Genomic DNA, 13,833 nt, shown 5'->3' with positions numbered 1-13,833 from the left:
TTACAACTAGTTTATTTACAAGATCAGATACTGAAAGATGAAGTCAGATGCTTGAGTGTCATTCTTGTTTCCATAACTGAAATACAGTGGAAAAAGAACTGGTGCAAATTATTAACTTAGGTATCTTAGTTGTACATAGCTCTATATGCCCTGATAAAATAATTGGTGGCAGTTTCATTTCACAAGATTGCATTTTTCATTTCAAGTTTCTAAATTTGGTTTCTAGGTGATGAAAATGAAGTTTCAGAGTGTCATGTTACTGATGGCTCTTGCAAAGTTTTTAATGAACAAAAGAAAAAGCATGATGAGGGGTTAAGAAAAACTAGAAGACTCCAAAAGGTCAGTTTAACAGGACATACTGTTTGTTAAGCTCTTTCTTTTTTCTTGGAGGATCATTGAGTGCCTTTGTATGTACAAAAAAAAAAAAAAGCATTGTCTATGCACTACCAATTTTAAAACTTGCTGAATCTCATTTTCCTTGAAATGTTATGCAAATGGTGTTCAAAGACAATACGTATAAACCATGGAACTCAGCTTTCTGGTAACTTGTGGTGGCAGAGTGTGCCAAGTTGATATGGTAAAGGAGGTGGGTAAGCCAGCTCAGACTGGCTTAGTTGAAGAGCTGCTGAAGTAACCTGAAAAGATGCCTATCCTTTTTGGAGGAGGTACGGGGTAGGGGTTTTTGTTTGGTTTATAGTAGATCATCCCTAGTGGATGTTTCCGCAAAATAAAGATTTATGCGATATTTTCTTCTAGGTTCAGGTAAAGCTAAATTTCTTAACTTACTATTTGAGCTCAGTTTGCATGTAAAAAGAAAAAAAAAAAAGTGAGAGGGTTGGGTCAGCACTGAATCTTTTTTAGGTGTTTTTCCCTTGTAAAAGTTTTTTCTAAGCAAATATAAAACCGATCAAGAGAATAAATAGCAGTTCTTTTTATCAGTAAGTAGCACGTCATACAATTAAAATAAGCACTGAATTGTTTTGAGAATTGGAAGTCCTAAAGCACTAAAAGATGTCTGAGGTAATTATGTGAAATAAATGAGACGTTTTATTGGTGGCTATTGGTGGCATTTCAAGGAGACTGATCACAGATTTTGATCCTCTTTTATGTAAAAGTTGCGAGCAGGTGCAATTACTAGGCTGTTCAACCTTTTAAACATCCTGAGGATGAGATATTAATCTCCATGGACCAGTGGTCTTCTCTGGGTTAAAATTATTATTTGACTTCTTGCCTGCATCTTACTGCTTCTTACTTTTCTTAAGTATTTGTTCACTTCCTTTTCCTAAATATATTTGTATAACTAATAACTGTAAGCATTATGTAGAATGTATAAATCAACTTCACTCTAGATCCATGTCCTATAGAAACATTGTAAGACAGTCTACTTTTTAGGCTAAAGCATCTATCCAGAACAGTTTCATTTCCTGCCAGAGAAATCTGACTAAAGCTGCTAAATGTATATCCGCAACCTACATTCATTTGCTCTTCCTAAGGCTATCTGCAGAAATGGTGCTTGGAGGTTTATCAGATTTGTTGGTACCGATTCCTTCTCCTGTGTAGTTATGCTACAAGAGCGTTATACAGTAGCGCTAGTTTTGATTCATTTCTCTTAAGATCCCAACATAACTATTACATACTGAAGAGAAACAATAACAATATGAAGTTCTTTTTTATTATTCCCCTTCTTCAGACCTGGCCTTGCAGTCAAAGGTGGTATCTTTGAATGGTTCTGCTTGGTGTCTGCTTGCAAAACGTGCTCCGTGAGGTTTTTAACAGTAGCAAAAGCTAAGTAGTAGCTGGAGAAAATTCCTATTCAGTGTTTTGAGATGGCTTCTTTCATCCATCTATTTCAGCTGGATCACTTTTTCAGTCGTTGCAGCTTAAACATTGCAATATTTTGCTAACGTTTGACAACATGAAAGTGAAGTTAGAACATTTTTGTTTGTTTCCTTTGCCCAAAGCAAAAACTGTATGAGAGAAATAGCACAAATATGTTAAAAAATAGAATTTTATTGAATCGTATTATTATGATGAATTTTTTAGGGTTTCATTTAAATCTTAAAGTTTATGCTAAAAATACAAGTGCAAAAGAAATGCCATTTCGTAGCTATTTTAATGGACTAATGTTTCCAGAATTGTGACTGAATCTCCAGATCTTTATATCTAAAAAAAACCCCCACCTTTTAATTACAGTCATTGTAGAGTATATGCAGTTTTGTACTGAATAGTTCCAATATGAGGCTTTAGATCATATTGCTGGTGTTCTGGGAATCTGTTTTAAGTGTAGTCTGTTAAATTCATTACTTAGCTGTAAGTCTTTTAATTTGGGAAGCAATGCAAATTGCAGTTAGGGGTTTTTTTTCATAGAGTTTGAAATCTAATACCTCTTTTGAAATATTGTAGATGTTTGCTGAATGTAATTCCTAGACAATGTCTGAGCTGAAACTTTAGTTATAACTCATTCACTACAGTGAACACTACAATTATAACTCATTCACTACAGTGAATGCATGTCAGTAGGCATTTGGAGTTCACTATGTGATAGTAAATATTGAAAAAGCCATACAAAAATATCTTTAGGAAATATGACTAGGCGTAAGTATTAACATTATTTGCTTCTATGGTTATTTCAATTTGTCATTTGCAGTTTCTTTAATTTAATAGAAATCAAGCCATAGATTCTGTGTTTCTCTGCTGTGCCATTGTGTTATGCATTTGTTTTCTTCAAAACCTCAAGCAGGTAGAGTTTCTTGTATTTTGTTTTAGCTGAAGTTAAAATCAAGAATGACTTTGGTCAGGTACTTTCGTATCAACATTTTAGATTACAAGTACTCATTTTCTTTCTTTATCTATATAGGCATGATTATTGTACTCTTAACATGGAAGACTTCAAAGTTATCTGAAATTGTACTGTCAGCTAACAAAACAGTTAACAGTTTATAATGGCAGCTGCAGGCATGTTGGGGGAAGATAAGATTTTTCAGGAATCTTTAATGGCTTCAGGAACAAGCTTTTTGGATTTAAAACACCACCCCTCCCCCCAAAAAAAATCCCAGGAGTTTTGGGGTATTACACATATTCAAATACAGTGCATAAAGATAGGCTCATAAAACTGGCCTATAGGTTTGAACTTCTTAATTTTGAGACACAACAACCCATAACTGAGGATAGTTCCAGATTCTTTTCATTCAGGGTTGGTAAGGATAAACACTGGGGATTAATGCCTATGAATGTCAGCACGTGGCTTCCCTGGTCTAGCAATCTAAGTTGATGATACTGGATTGCAGGGATAGAATAAATCCTTTGTGCATTGTGATGCGTTTTTCAATTATTCCGTGGAATCGAATACATAGTTCTTTGTTGCTTTGCATAGGGAGGACAAAGTGAAATAACTAAAAATCATAAAGCCAAAAATGTATTCAAACAAGTTAGTTACAGTGGTGTTAATCTGTTGGTATAAGGGTTGAGTGCTCATTTCATTGCTTCATGTCACAAAAATATTTGCATTTATTACAACACCTGTTGCATGTCACAAATGTAAACATTTCGTTCTTTAAACAGATCAGAGAAAGACTTGTGAATAACCAGTTAACTGCCATTTTGCTTCAAATAAAAACTTGTTTCCTATTTTTAGAGGGATATGAGAGGTGACATATCTTTTAAAGGATCTAACAGTATCACAACACTAGAAATGCAAACTGCAATAAATTTTACACTCAAAAAACCCCTTAAAATACTGTCTTCTGAGTGAATACAAGAAACTCTTCAACCATGTGAAAAAAAAAAACCAAACGCGTTAAGCATCATGAGGGATAAATAAAACCATATTTTCACAGAGAAGGCAGTATGGACTTAACTGAAATTCCTTTGGTCTTGTTTTTAAACAGATTAATCTTGGCTTGTATTTCTGTAGCTCTTGGTTTTGGGTGAAGGTAAAGTTAACACTGAACTTAAGAGATTTTTTGAAAGAAGAGAAAGTTTTTACAAAGAACCTAAGCTCGTGCTGTGGAACAATTAGTGGGAAGCAGGGCATCGTTAGATCCTGTTCCCAAAATCCTTCCTTTTGAAAATATTTTATTCGTGTTGAAACAAATTTTAATATCCTGAAAAACCTGTAACTATAAACCATGAAACATTTTGCCAGATGTTCAGGAAAGTAACTTTATGTCTGTTTGATATGTGCAAGGTTTGTAGACTGTCTTAAACAGATTGTATCAGTTTAGGGGACAACATCTTTTTGTTTTCCTTCCAATTTTGACTTTGTAGTTGCTTTGAGTAGGTATATATTTTAAACACTAATGCTTGAAATGTTACTGACTTTGAGCCACACTGAATATTAAACTAGTGTCAATTAGACAAGGTGGAAGCATGCAAGCTCATTTATAGTTAACAGTGAAGAAGCTGGAACTACCTACACGTTTGTGGTCTAGGGAAAATACTTGATGTAATGGTGGTGGTGGACAAGTGGTTATTGAAATTATTCAAATTGATTGCTTCTGGGTGTAGTGATGAGATGAGTGACTGAAGCTACAAATTATAATATAGAGTGCTTGCATGGTACCATTGAGAAACCTTGATGGTATTGACCAAATGTCTGGTGGTGTGATTTTATGCATATCTGATTTGATCCTAGAATGTTTCTTGTTTAAAAGATGTCTCATTTTACATGAAATAATCCTGAAAGTTTCTGACCAACTCTAGCTGATGACAACTGAATAGTTGATTATTGTTTAATTGTAGTTACCTAGCTGACTCAACATAAAGTTGAAGAAACAAGTTGTTGGGAAACAAGCTTTTGAGAAAACTATATTGTCAGACAAGTAACTTTGAAAGTGTCAGTGACAGAAGGATCTAATGTTACACATCACTGCAGAAAACTTGCTTCCTTGGAATGTCTGAAATATGCTACTGAACGGGACATTGAAATCCAACAAGAAAGTTTATTTTTACTGGCAAGACACAGCGTATGCTATTCCTATAGCCCAAATATAGCTGTGGTCATTTGTTTGTTCCAAATGTCCAGGTTTTGTAATAATATTTGCATTTGAGAACAAAATGTCATATCAAATAAGTAATGTTAGTATTTGTTTCATATAAATGGAATATGCAGATACTAATTTGATAAAATAGTTTTCTTTCTTTTGCTATAAAGTAATGAAAAAAATCTAAGAACTTCATATTGGCCTAATGTATTTAAAAAACACTGAATACTCTAAGAGTGATGTATAGGAAAAACTTAAATAAGTATCAGCAAGGTTAATACAAGATGGCTGAAAGCACTGAAAATATTCTTAGTAAATATTTGAAAAGCAGTCTCAAAATACTGCCTGTGACTTAGTACTTACTGGTCATGCTCAAGCTTTTCAGAGAATAGCACTGTAAAGGTTGCCTAGTATCCCATGGTTTGAGACAGTTTTAGAAGTCCTGCTGTATGTTTAATCTCATAAATATTTTCACTCAACCTTTGCAAGGCAGTTCTGGTTCTGGACTTTGTCCAGCTTGTGAATTTGTCCCTCGTGGTTCTCCCGCAACTAGTTGAGGGCTTCCAGAACAGAAGCTGTACTCTTGGCATCTGCTGCTGCACCTTACAGTGCGTGTCCTAATGGCAACAGTTTATCACCACTTAGGGATGCTACCATTCCTGCCAGGAAAATCTCCTGTAAGTGGACCTAGTGGGCTGATTCATGGCCTTGGGTCCCTAGAAACCATTCTCTTTATGATCGGTTTTGTGCTACCTATTCTGGACTACCTACTGAAGTGCTATGGTCTATTTCTTAACTTGAAAAAAGTGTCTTTTCAGGTCAGTACCTTTCTATGGCAAAAGGCACAACCTCCTCTCAACTCAAGTTTAGGATGTTTCCTGTTGTCCCAGGGACACTTGCAGCTGTTGTTCACACTCTTGTATGGGTTGCTGTTTGGAACATTGGAAATAGGTGCTATGACAGTAATATAGGAGGTGGTTGACTTTGCAGTTTGTCATCTTAGCAGGCAGGGTAGTTCAGATCAAGGAATTGAATTTGCCCAAGTTTTTATATAAAATTGTCACTAAATTTCTGTTCAATAAACAGATTAACGTATTGGTTCTTTTTCAGAACCTTATTCAAGAAATAGAAGCTTAAGTATACAGAGAGTTTTGATTTTTGTCTGCAGAGAATTAAGAAAAAAAACTTCGCTGTTTCTTCACTCCCGAAGATTGGTAGGTGTGGTGATTTTTGGTCCAGAGACTATTTATGAGGTCTCACATAAAGTCAGAACATATTTTTTTATTACTACTTTTAGGCAAGTAGGAAATTGCTTGAGAGCTATCCATGGTGAACAGTAGATCAGGATAAGCACCAAGCATAAAATCCTAGAATTCCAAGTTATTTGAAGTACATCTATACCATCTCTATCCTTTTATTTTAAAGTCTATGGCTTTCTTGGATTTGATGGTGGAAGGGAGGCTTAGGTGCAAGAATGCAACTCTTTCGGGCTCAGAGCATGAGGGGAACAGTGCGTAAACATTGTTCAAGAAGTGAGAGCATACAGTCTGTGCTTGAGACATCCATACCTCACTGCTGAAGATATGTATGTATGCTGTAACTTAACTCTAGTTACTGGTAAATCACAAGTCTTTTCTAGTTTTGGGGTGCACTGTTACATTTGACACCGAGGTCATTAACTGTCATGCCAGAAAACCAAATGATCCACTGGACTGCAGCTGGTTTGGCAAAGAATCAGGGTAAAAACTGAAACTATTTTCCCTCTTGGCATCAGAAACTACCAGGAGGAAAAGCAACTGCTGGTTAGATCCTCTTTTTTTTTTTTTTTTTTTTGGCAAATTTAACTCTTGGAAAAATGAACGCCCTACATAAAACTACTGGTATCTGGCATGACTCTATAGGCCAGAAATCCTTTAGTTGATGGAACTGCTTTCTAAATTATAGCCTCACAGCTCTTAAATTGTTGAAAACCAGTCTGAAAGAAAGACTTCCTAAACTCCATTTCATCAGCATTTGACATGTCTTCATTAACAATTCTTTAAAATAATTTAACAAATAGAACCATTCTTTTCTACACTGAAATTAAACTTTTTATGGATTAGTGGTGTGATCTTTGTAGAATTGAACTATGAGCTCATAAGTCTGCGTGGAACAGAGTATAAATATGCAATCAGTTAAATAGAAAAAAATCTTGCACCAGATTACTCCTTAATAGATGCACTACTTCCTACTAGTATAAAGAATCAGAAATGCTGAAAACAGTGGCTGTTGATCATAAGCGTGCACTACAAAGATTTGAAAGATTTGTGTGCATGTATGATTAGTTTGTAATCCTTCAAGATCCTAAAAATAAAAAAGTGCTTGTTTCTTTTTTTTTTAATTATTATTCTACCCTTCATAATATTGCTGTTGCATCTCAGAGCCTGAAATAAGTATTGTTCGGTTGTTTACCGTATTGCCTAGAGGGCAGTAAATCTTTAACTCGGGTTGTCGACTATCGTCAAGTGGGTTACAATCTTGTCAGCAGGGTATTTACTGAAGTTTAGAGTCTTGTATCTTAACACAAACTTAACATAAATCCAGGCATGACGTGTTCGGGAGTATCTTCACCTGAAATTCCACTTACAGTCGGTGATCTCCAGAAGACTTCAACTATCCAAATTGACTTCAGGGTGTTAATAATTGTGCAAACCCGGTATTTAACAGTTGGGGTGATGCAAAATGGTTCTTTCCCTCTTAAAATGGTTCCATCCCTACAGCCTGTGCAATGCAAGTGTGTCTCTTCGTGCCTCAGGTGCTTCTGCCCAGTGTGTGACCCGTTGTGAGCAGTGTTAACTGAGCCACTGATGCCATTTTAATGAGCCTTCCATAATGGGTGGCAGCCACCATTACCAAAAATGGGATGGCTGGCTGGTGAGGGCTTAAAAGTCAAACCATCTGTTTCACTGAAGCTACTCTACTGTTGCCCACTACCCTTGTGGCTTGGTTTTTATCTCACAGTTAGGACATAGGGTATCTCAGCTGAAGCTTTTATGAAGTGCTTTTAGTTGGCCATAAGTTAGCTGTCCAAAGAAGTTGTTCACTTCATTGGATCGTTATGAAAGCATAAACAGTTTTTAATGTCTGAATAGATGAAACAGATTCACTCGTACATCATGCATAATTTTTTGTTGAAATTATTCACAGAAGGATACTAACTATTTCCGTTAACCTTGGTGAAGCTGGCAGGCGGGGGGAAGAAGTGCATGTTGCTTAAAATTTCAGCAGAAAAAAATTAACTGCCTGGCTTTCTTACAGATCATTTGGAAAGGTGAGTATACATAGGGCATTATTTGGTGCTAATGACAGAATTAATTTATGCCTTAGTGGGGTCTTTAAAATGTTTCTGCTTACATGTATGAGTTTTCTCTGTAACATAGCATTGCCCCATGATAACCCTCGTTCCTCTTTCTCCCATCTTGTGATTTTTTTGGGGGTGAGGTAGTGTCTTCCCTTCACCCAAGCTTTAATTTTCTGTTGGAATCTATACTATGAAGTAGCTTTCTCCTCCCCTTAGCATCTCACTTCTTGAGATTCCCTTCTGTCACATTGGCAGTCTCTCCCTCTCTCTCCTCATGTTTCACATTATGGTCTAGAGGTGAAACTTTCCTAATAAAAGACAGTTGAGAACTGGGCTGCTTCTTTTCCTGAGCGATGCAGACTGGGAAACCAACCCCTAATTTGTACCTGTTGGAAAGGCTTGAGCTTCCCATCAGAATGGGAATCACTGCTGCCTGTGCTTGCAGAAATATGATATAATGCCTGTTGGCTTTTTTCATGTCATGTTTGATTGACTTGGAAATTTTTGGTTGCAGTCGAAGGGGTGGAAAGGATCATCTGCTCTCCCCTTAATCTTTGTCCTACCAGAAACAGTCAGTCTCTAGTTTTGCTAATGATCACAGCCAGATAAACCTGTCCTTTGAAGTTGCAGAATGCTGTGAAAGCTGTCCCTTGCTATAGTTTTGTATCCCCCATGGCTGATTTTTTAAGATAATTGTTAGCTATTATGGTTGCATGTGGAAAACTGAAAATGTCAGTAAGTTGTAAACTGTGACACTGCTAATCTGAAAAGTCTGAAGCTATTCATCATCCTTAATCTTGCCAACAGAAGTTCTAGGGGTTCCGATATCTGTGATTACAGGATTTCTCTTTTTTTCCTCATCTTTGGCAGCAAAGGAAAGCTGATGCCCAGGCACCTGTCATGGCATCTTATTTTTCTGTCTCCCTATAGCCTGCTTTGTTTTTTCATCTTTCCCCATGGTAGTATCAATTTAGTTAGGATGGGTGCATTTTTCACATCTTTTAGGACCAAAGCAGAGGTGCTATATTTAGTCAGAAAATTACAGTTGAAATTGAGATTGCAGCCAGAGGAAACTGGAAATATATCAGTATCAAAGGACTGATAAGAGGAGAAAGGCCAGACAGAAAGTAAATTGCAGCTTTGAATAATTGCTGTATATAACTACTGAATAGTACTCATTCATTAAAGTTACCAATTATTTTCAGCTATGAGCCACAATTACTTGAATAGAATAAATTAATGTAGCACAATTTATCGATTGTTTCTAAAAACAGCCTTAAAGTTTTGGATCCTCATTACAACCTTCCTAGATTAATGCAGAGTGAAATTAACCTGATTGTTGAATATTCCCATGCTACACATGGCTCTGTTTTTTGGCTCATGTATTAATAGGACTGAAGATTGTTACTTCTGAAATACAGTTGCAAAGATCAAAAGTGAGTATACGAGTTCTGAACCAATTTCAGAACCATCTGATTGACCTGCAATAGCCAGAGAAAAAAGGATTGGAAGAGTACAAAGCAGATAGCATAATAATATTGTACTCTCCCTTACACTTTATTTGCACGTGCATGCACTATTTCCCCTTGCCTCCCTCGCCCCAAAAAAGTCCTTTATCCCTGGTATATTGGGCAAACTACATAGGGTATCTTGTTGAGTCCTGAAGGTGAAGGTCTTTTTTTACTCCATCACAGCATGCATCTGAGTTTGAGAGTATGCTGAAAGTTATTTCTTTCAGAACTTCAGTCAACTTTAAGGCATACGAGGAGCGTATGGACTAAGTAATATACAATTCAAAAGTCGTATTTATTGGTTGAAATCCATTCTTGAAAAATATCTGAGGTCTGAGTTCTTGACCCAAAGACAAAATGAGATCTAATATACTTAGGGTAGAATTTAACCCATCACAAATGTAAAACTATTCTTTTCAAGTCAATTCTTAGCATGAACACACTTTATTATTGAGAACAGGCCTGGAAAATCATATTTCATGGTCACATTTTAATTCACTTGTCACGTATGAAAAATGGTTCATGACATTCTTAAGGAAGCAAAATTTGAGTTCACTTTCTTGAAAAGCAGGTTGTACAAAACAGGACTTTTACTGTCCTTCAGCTCCAAGATACACCTGCTCAAACCTAGAAGAAAGAAAGAATACAATGTGAGGTTGGATGCCTCTTGTGCTGTAGGTCAGTTAACATACAGAAAGTATCATAATGTCTTTTAAGTACTGGGAAGATTTACAAATACTGTTTCTTTTGAGCTACCAAAATGCATGTTTTATATTTAAGATGACTTAGAAAAATCTTGTTGTCAACAGACTCTAAAGAAATACTTCATGCAACTGTGCTTCTAAGAAATAAATAAAGGAAAGCTGAAGCATGTCATTTATAACACATCCTGTATTCCAGACCTAAAAAATAATTCAGAAGGAAGTATGTTCTGATTTAGAGTACAGATATGCAACTCTTCAGGATTCAGAGATTAATGATAAATAAAAGGAGCAGTTAACTTAATACCACCTCTCGCAGTGTTTTATTAATAATAATCCTGCTACAAATGTGTATTGGAACTCATAGTGATGCTCACCAGATGTCTTTTTTTGCTGGTCAGAAAAGAAAATGCTAACTCAGAAACATTTTTTGCAATAAAAGCAATGTAAAATAAAACAGACACAAAGAGCATAGAAGAAAAATTGCATAGCAAGGCAGGGGAAGCAATTAACTTGAAAAATGTACAGCTGAAAATTAAAACATAGCTTGGCTAAGTTCTCTGCTTGTTTTACTGAAGCAGTAAAATACTGTCTGCTTAGCAAATGACCTCTAACTTGCAAAAATATGCCGTTCTGAATGCAAATGAAATAATAGTTTGGAAGAAATTAAATTTATTCTGGTTGCTACCTTTTGTATGCATCCTTCTGCATTCTTGAGTCTTTGAATCACTTTGAAGCTCACTGACAGGACATTTGCCCAGAATACTCACTGTACCATCTTGTATGCTATGTGTTGTAGCATAAAAGGTATAATTCAAAAGCTGGCTTTGCAGGGTAATGTCAGGACAGGCTGCAGGTTCCCCAGTTTGTGCAGATCCAGTATTTTCACTTCCCTATAAATAAGGTATTAAGGAACTGTTAACAAACATTTCTGCTCTGAAGCTGAAGAAGCAGCTGTACAATCTCAAGCTGCTCTGGCCTTGGTAATATGCTGCTTTTTTTTTTTTTAATCCAAGTTTGGCACAAGTGGTGGTCTGATTAGTAATATTTCCATGACATTTCATTTATAAAAATATGTGAGGAAGGGTATTTTTCTGCACATTCTGAACAGGCACATCAGGATGTGGCTTTGGAGCTACTACTATACAAGGACCCCAAGAACTTAGTGCAATTCTTTCGTGTGGATTTAACTCCAGACTTGTAGCCAAAGAGCTTCTTTCCGATGGCAGTAAGGCTTAGCTTCAGATACTGAAGGAGAACATCATGACCATGCTGAAGCATACATAGAGGAGGTTTTCAGCCCAGAAAGATTGGAGAGAAGAGTAAAACCTTGCTTTTAAGCCATGTTTTGTGCCTTTCCAGGCTGTCACATCCCAGGATCCTTTAATGTTTGGTTTATGCAAATCCAACAGCATGTATTAAGATGGTATGAGGTATGTCCACTCTTGTATAATGTGGCCCCATGTCCGATTTCAATGATCTCACCTAACCTGTGCAGTAGAGTGCCTAATATTGCAGTCTTTCTGCCACAAGAACCCTTACTCAAAGTCTTACTAGATGTCTTTTTCAGTGTATATACTCCAATTCTGAGTTGATATTACTTTAATATTTAATACTAGTTATATTAATGTTATGATAGATATATTTAATATATATTGCTGCATTGTTGTTATTTTTGCTCATACTCTTTATGTACAAAACTCAAATGTGGAATTGAAGCTGTGAAGTTCTTAGAACTTCCAAGAGCAATTCAATGTGACTGCTTATTTGTAGTTGAAAGTAATGTCGTAGAAGGTCTTTTGGCTAAGAACACAACAAAATTTGATTACAGGCTGTTAGGCCTGTAATCACCTGTTAGGCTAGCGGTAGGCTAAGGCAACATCAGTAAGTATTGCTGGCAACATGTTAGAATTTGGAAACTTACATTTTCAGAAATACTGCATAGAATTTCTCTCAAAGAAATATTTCAGTATAAAAGTTCCATCCTTTCTTCATTTGGAGTTTTATTCCATTCTATTTTTGATTGTTTTTACATTTTCACATTGTATATATATTCAGTTCTGAAGTATTGTATAGCTTACATAATGTTGTCTGAGAGCATGTTTATCATGAATGTAAAAAATTATTCAATATACTATATTTTGTTGCTTCTGAAGACTTTTGAAAACAGTATCTGGGTTTTATGTTTTTCAGATTTACTCAACCCCAGAATTAAATTACCATGTGTATGTTGAAAAGACTATGTCTTATGTTATCTTTAATATCTAGCTTGTAAATGGTATCTAAATTGTTTTATTTATGCAAAGATTGTTCATATAATGAACAGTCATGGTGCACGCTATTAGTCTACAGTCTGTTAGTCTACAGAGATAATTCCAAGGAACTCCATTCTTAAATGTGACAAATTGCTTGAACACTTAATGGAGAAATGTTCTGTACTGGTAAGAGAGGACAGATGGAGTTGCATCAGAGTATGTTCTCTCTTCTGTTCTGTGATTCATTACTGGGTAAAATGAGTTGCCCTCGAGTCTTTTTTGGCCTCTGCTACCAGCTGTAATCTGATTCAAAATATTTTTCTGGTCTCAGCTCAGTACATTACTCAAAGGAAACTGAATTTTAGCAGAGACTTTGGCAGCTTACCCCTTGTGGTTGTGGTAATATATTGGGAGGGGCAGAAATGAGAGTGATTATTTCTTATGGAACAGTAGTTATCTAGAGAAATAATTTGAAATTCATATATTGATTTTGAAAATTAGGAGTTGTTTGAAATCATTGTATAAAAGTCAGTCAGTCTACTTTTTCTACAACATTAAAAGGTGGATGTATATGTACCTGTGCATGTTTATGTAGCTACAAGTAATTCTTAGCTAAAATTTTCAAAACCTCTTCTTACATATATTTGTTGATAACCATGTTATGTTCAGTTATATATTTCTCTCATACTCTAAAATTCATGTTCAGTCTTACCTTTGTGCATGCTGGAGGCTTTCATGGTCATTGCTGATGAACAAAGGCTACTTCTTCCTCTTCTGACTTCTCTAATGCTACTTCTTAAAAAGCTTATTTAAAGTCTGCATGGGGCAAACTCCTACTTTGCACATAAGCAAAGGGGGGTGTTGTAGAGGAAGGGGAGGGGGTGCTTTTTAAGGTGTCTCAGTCGCTGGTTTGAGGATTGGTGTACTTTTTGAGTATACCTTGTGTGTTATATTACTTGGAGAACTTTTATTCACTAGACAAGATTTAAAAGTGAAAGAATGTTTACTTAAAAACTGGACTTAAAATACTGAAGTTGTGCCAAG

The 13,833-nt window shown here is 35.9% G+C and overlaps 1 protein-coding gene across 3 annotated transcripts in view; it reads left to right on the top strand.

Annotated features, from left to right (window-relative positions):
* The window catches only part of MCPH1 (microcephalin 1), a 130,239-nt gene that overhangs the window by 22,946 nt on the left and 93,460 nt on the right, over positions 1–13,833 (top strand). For all 3 annotated transcript variants that reach the window (XM_049819370.1, XM_049819371.1, XM_049819373.1), the window contains exon 9: positions 227–339. In XM_049819370.1, coding sequence (XP_049675327.1) covers positions 227–339 — 113 coding nt within the window. The remainder of the gene's footprint in view (positions 1–226; positions 340–13,833) is intronic.

The sequence above is a fragment of the Accipiter gentilis genome, chromosome 16 (assembly GCF_929443795.1).
Source record: "Accipiter gentilis chromosome 16, bAccGen1.1, whole genome shotgun sequence".
Classification (NCBI taxonomy): Eukaryota; Metazoa; Chordata; class Aves; order Accipitriformes; family Accipitridae; genus Astur; species Astur gentilis.
This window is presented reverse-complemented; position numbering and strand designations above follow the sequence as displayed.